Source organism: Papilio polytes, unplaced genomic scaffold (assembly GCF_000836215.1).
Source record: "Papilio polytes unplaced genomic scaffold, Ppol_1.0 DF822154.1, whole genome shotgun sequence".
Lineage (NCBI taxonomy): Eukaryota > Metazoa > Arthropoda > Insecta > Lepidoptera > Papilionidae > Papilio > Papilio polytes.
Genome location: NW_013527050.1, coordinates 1 through 2,643, shown reverse-complemented (window position 1 = coordinate 2,643; position 2,643 = coordinate 1). Strand labels below are relative to the sequence as shown.

General features: G+C 36.7%; 1 protein-coding gene across 1 annotated transcript; it reads right to left on the bottom strand.

The window, feature by feature from the left end:
• Positions 1-6: 6 nt before the first annotated feature.
• LOC106106802 (pyruvate kinase-like) lies at positions 7-2,638 on the bottom strand (the record flags this gene model as incomplete). Its single annotated transcript, XM_013287462.1, has 5 exons — positions 7-42; positions 913-1,019; positions 1,307-1,529; positions 1,707-1,930; positions 2,572-2,638. Coding segments are annotated over 5 exons (657 nt in total), but the record flags the coding sequence as incomplete, so codon positions are not given.
• Between the last annotated feature and the right edge of the window lie 5 nt (positions 2,639-2,643).

Here is a 2,643-nt window from a genome sequence, read left to right as displayed (position 1 = left end):
CGCGGCGCCGTTGCGGATGAACGACGCGAAGATCATATCCACCTGATATTGTTAAGGGACACCCTTAGTGTAGATTTGACATATTTAATCTATCGAGGAATTGGGTAATACTTAAAGCTGAATACTAAAAGGAATCTTAAAAATAGCGCTTAGTACTGGCTTACAATCTATAAAACGTCAAAATGATAATAAACTATTTTCAGTTTAAGTAAATGTAACCGACATTTTCTTAAATGTCGTTTCACAATTCAACCGTTACTTTTTTTTCAGTAAAAACGACGAAAATTAAGAATTGTTGTTAATCTGAAAAATTTTGAGAATTTTTTAACTACACCAAGAAAGGATTGAACTAAGACGACTTAAGATCTTTTTCCACTAAAATATGAGACCATAAACTAAATGTTTACGTAACAGTCATGGTAACGTAATCTTTAGCAAATATCGGAAATAAACAACATAATATAGCAAATAGAAGGTCGCGTTATCACGTGTGAAATGATAAGAAGCACGTGGTTACGCGACCAGATGGTCATTGTTAACCATTTACCAACTTCGTAAATTATGTCGAAGTGTTAGACGAAAAAATCTTTTTACTAAACATTCTTTAATTGGATAAAACTACTGACATAAACTTCAAGGACTAAAAATCGACAATATAAAGAATATTAAGTAGTAAGTAATTTGTGTAATATTTGACAATGAGAATAATCAACCACGGCATATAAATGCAAAATTAATATCATACTAATATTATAAATGAGAAAGAAATGGATAGATGTTTGCTAGAATTTGCCTAAACAGATTGTAATAAAATTTGGTTTGGATGTAGAGGACAGCCTGGAAGAACACAGGCTACTCATTTTTTAATTCCTCGCGGTTGGAGTCGCGGGTAAAGCTAGTTTTAATACTTACACCCTGTTCCACACCGAAGAGGAGATCAGACTTATCTTTTTCAGACACGGCGGGCAGGTCGACAGGTAGACCGGGCAGGTTCACGCCCTTTCTAGATCCAAGCATACCTTAACGAACAAAAATTTGCTTATTCTCTTCCGTTTTTCGAAGTGAAGCCCAAAAGAAACAGTGGTAGGGAAATTCCCGAGTAAAAGGTTAGCAATGTATGGGCATATTACAAGGAGAATTTTATATATGAGGTCAAAAGATAGAGGTAGACCAAGAAATAGTTGGAGTGCGTGAAAAGTGATAAGACAAAGGGAGGGGTGACATGACGGATGAAAGAGTTATTTCGAGGAGGAAATCCCGCCAACCCTATAAGGTAGGAAAGAAGATGGTAAATAATTAAACTTACCTCCATTCTCAATGGTGCAGACGAGAGTATCAGCAGTAGATGATTCACAGATAATCGAGATGAGTCCATCATCGATAAAGATCCTGTTCCCAGGCTTTACAACACCGGTGATGTTCTTATAGTCCACGTAGATCATCGCTGCGTTTCCTTTCTCTTGGTATGCTGGGTTTGTCGTCAATTTGATGGTCTCACCCTTCTTTAATTCCACTTCAGCTGAACCACCCTGTATAATATCAACACATATTTACAACACAGAGACTCGAAGACATTATTGCCACTCTCAGGGTCATCATTTGGACTTTAAGACCTTTGATGTAGAAATCTCATCCTAATTCTAGTAAAAGACACATCAATCCTGCCACATAAAGAAAAGTGTGGTTAACTATTACATAGTACTTACACCTTCAAGAAGTCCTGTTCTGATCTCAGGACCCTTAGTATCCAGTGCGATAGCCAAAGAGAATGGTACGCCTAACTTCGCGCTATAATTCTTCTCAGCTTCGCGGCAGTTCTTGATGGTCTCCGCGTGGTATTCATGCGAGCCATGAGAGAAGTTCATGCGAGCCACGTTCATACCAGTCTCCATCATCTTCTCCAGCATTGCTACATCTCGGGAAACCGGCCCTGGGTTAATCAAAAAGACCATATATATACATATAATATAAACTAACCATTTTATAACCCCAACATGGACATAGACTTTCATTTCTTACACGATATATAAATCTAAATAAAACACGATAAAAAAGCAATTTACAATTCGCATGTGAAAAGTCTATTGACGTTGCTAACCTAATTTCAGTTAGTATGCTAGTAAACCCAGTGACCTATGTGAACTTTCGATCGACATACATACAAACTTGTGGATGTGTTTTTAGAATAAATTCCTTTAGGTGTTTACAAATGTATTCATAGAAGTCTGCAGTAATCATGCGGCGTTTTGATTGTTTTTATAACATGATATTGAAATACGACATAAACATACTTGAAACTGGACTCCTTGGGTTATAGGTTGCTGGTATTTCATTCGTCTTTAATTAAAGTTTATTTTAAACACTTATAGGAGTATGAAATAAATCGCTTTAAATTTTTATTTGTTGGTTTTTAATAAATGAAATTACATCATAGATTTCGTAGTATCCTTTAAGGTAACATGTCGATCGTCGTATCAGAATAATTCTTTAGAATACAGGTACCAGGCTATATACTGTAGCTATGCCAGTAGTGGACTTACCGATAGTACCTTACCGATAGTTTAGACTTACCGATCGTGCAGATGATACCAGAGAGACGGACATAACTGGCCTTGGAGTCGATGTCGAGGCTGCATATGTGCT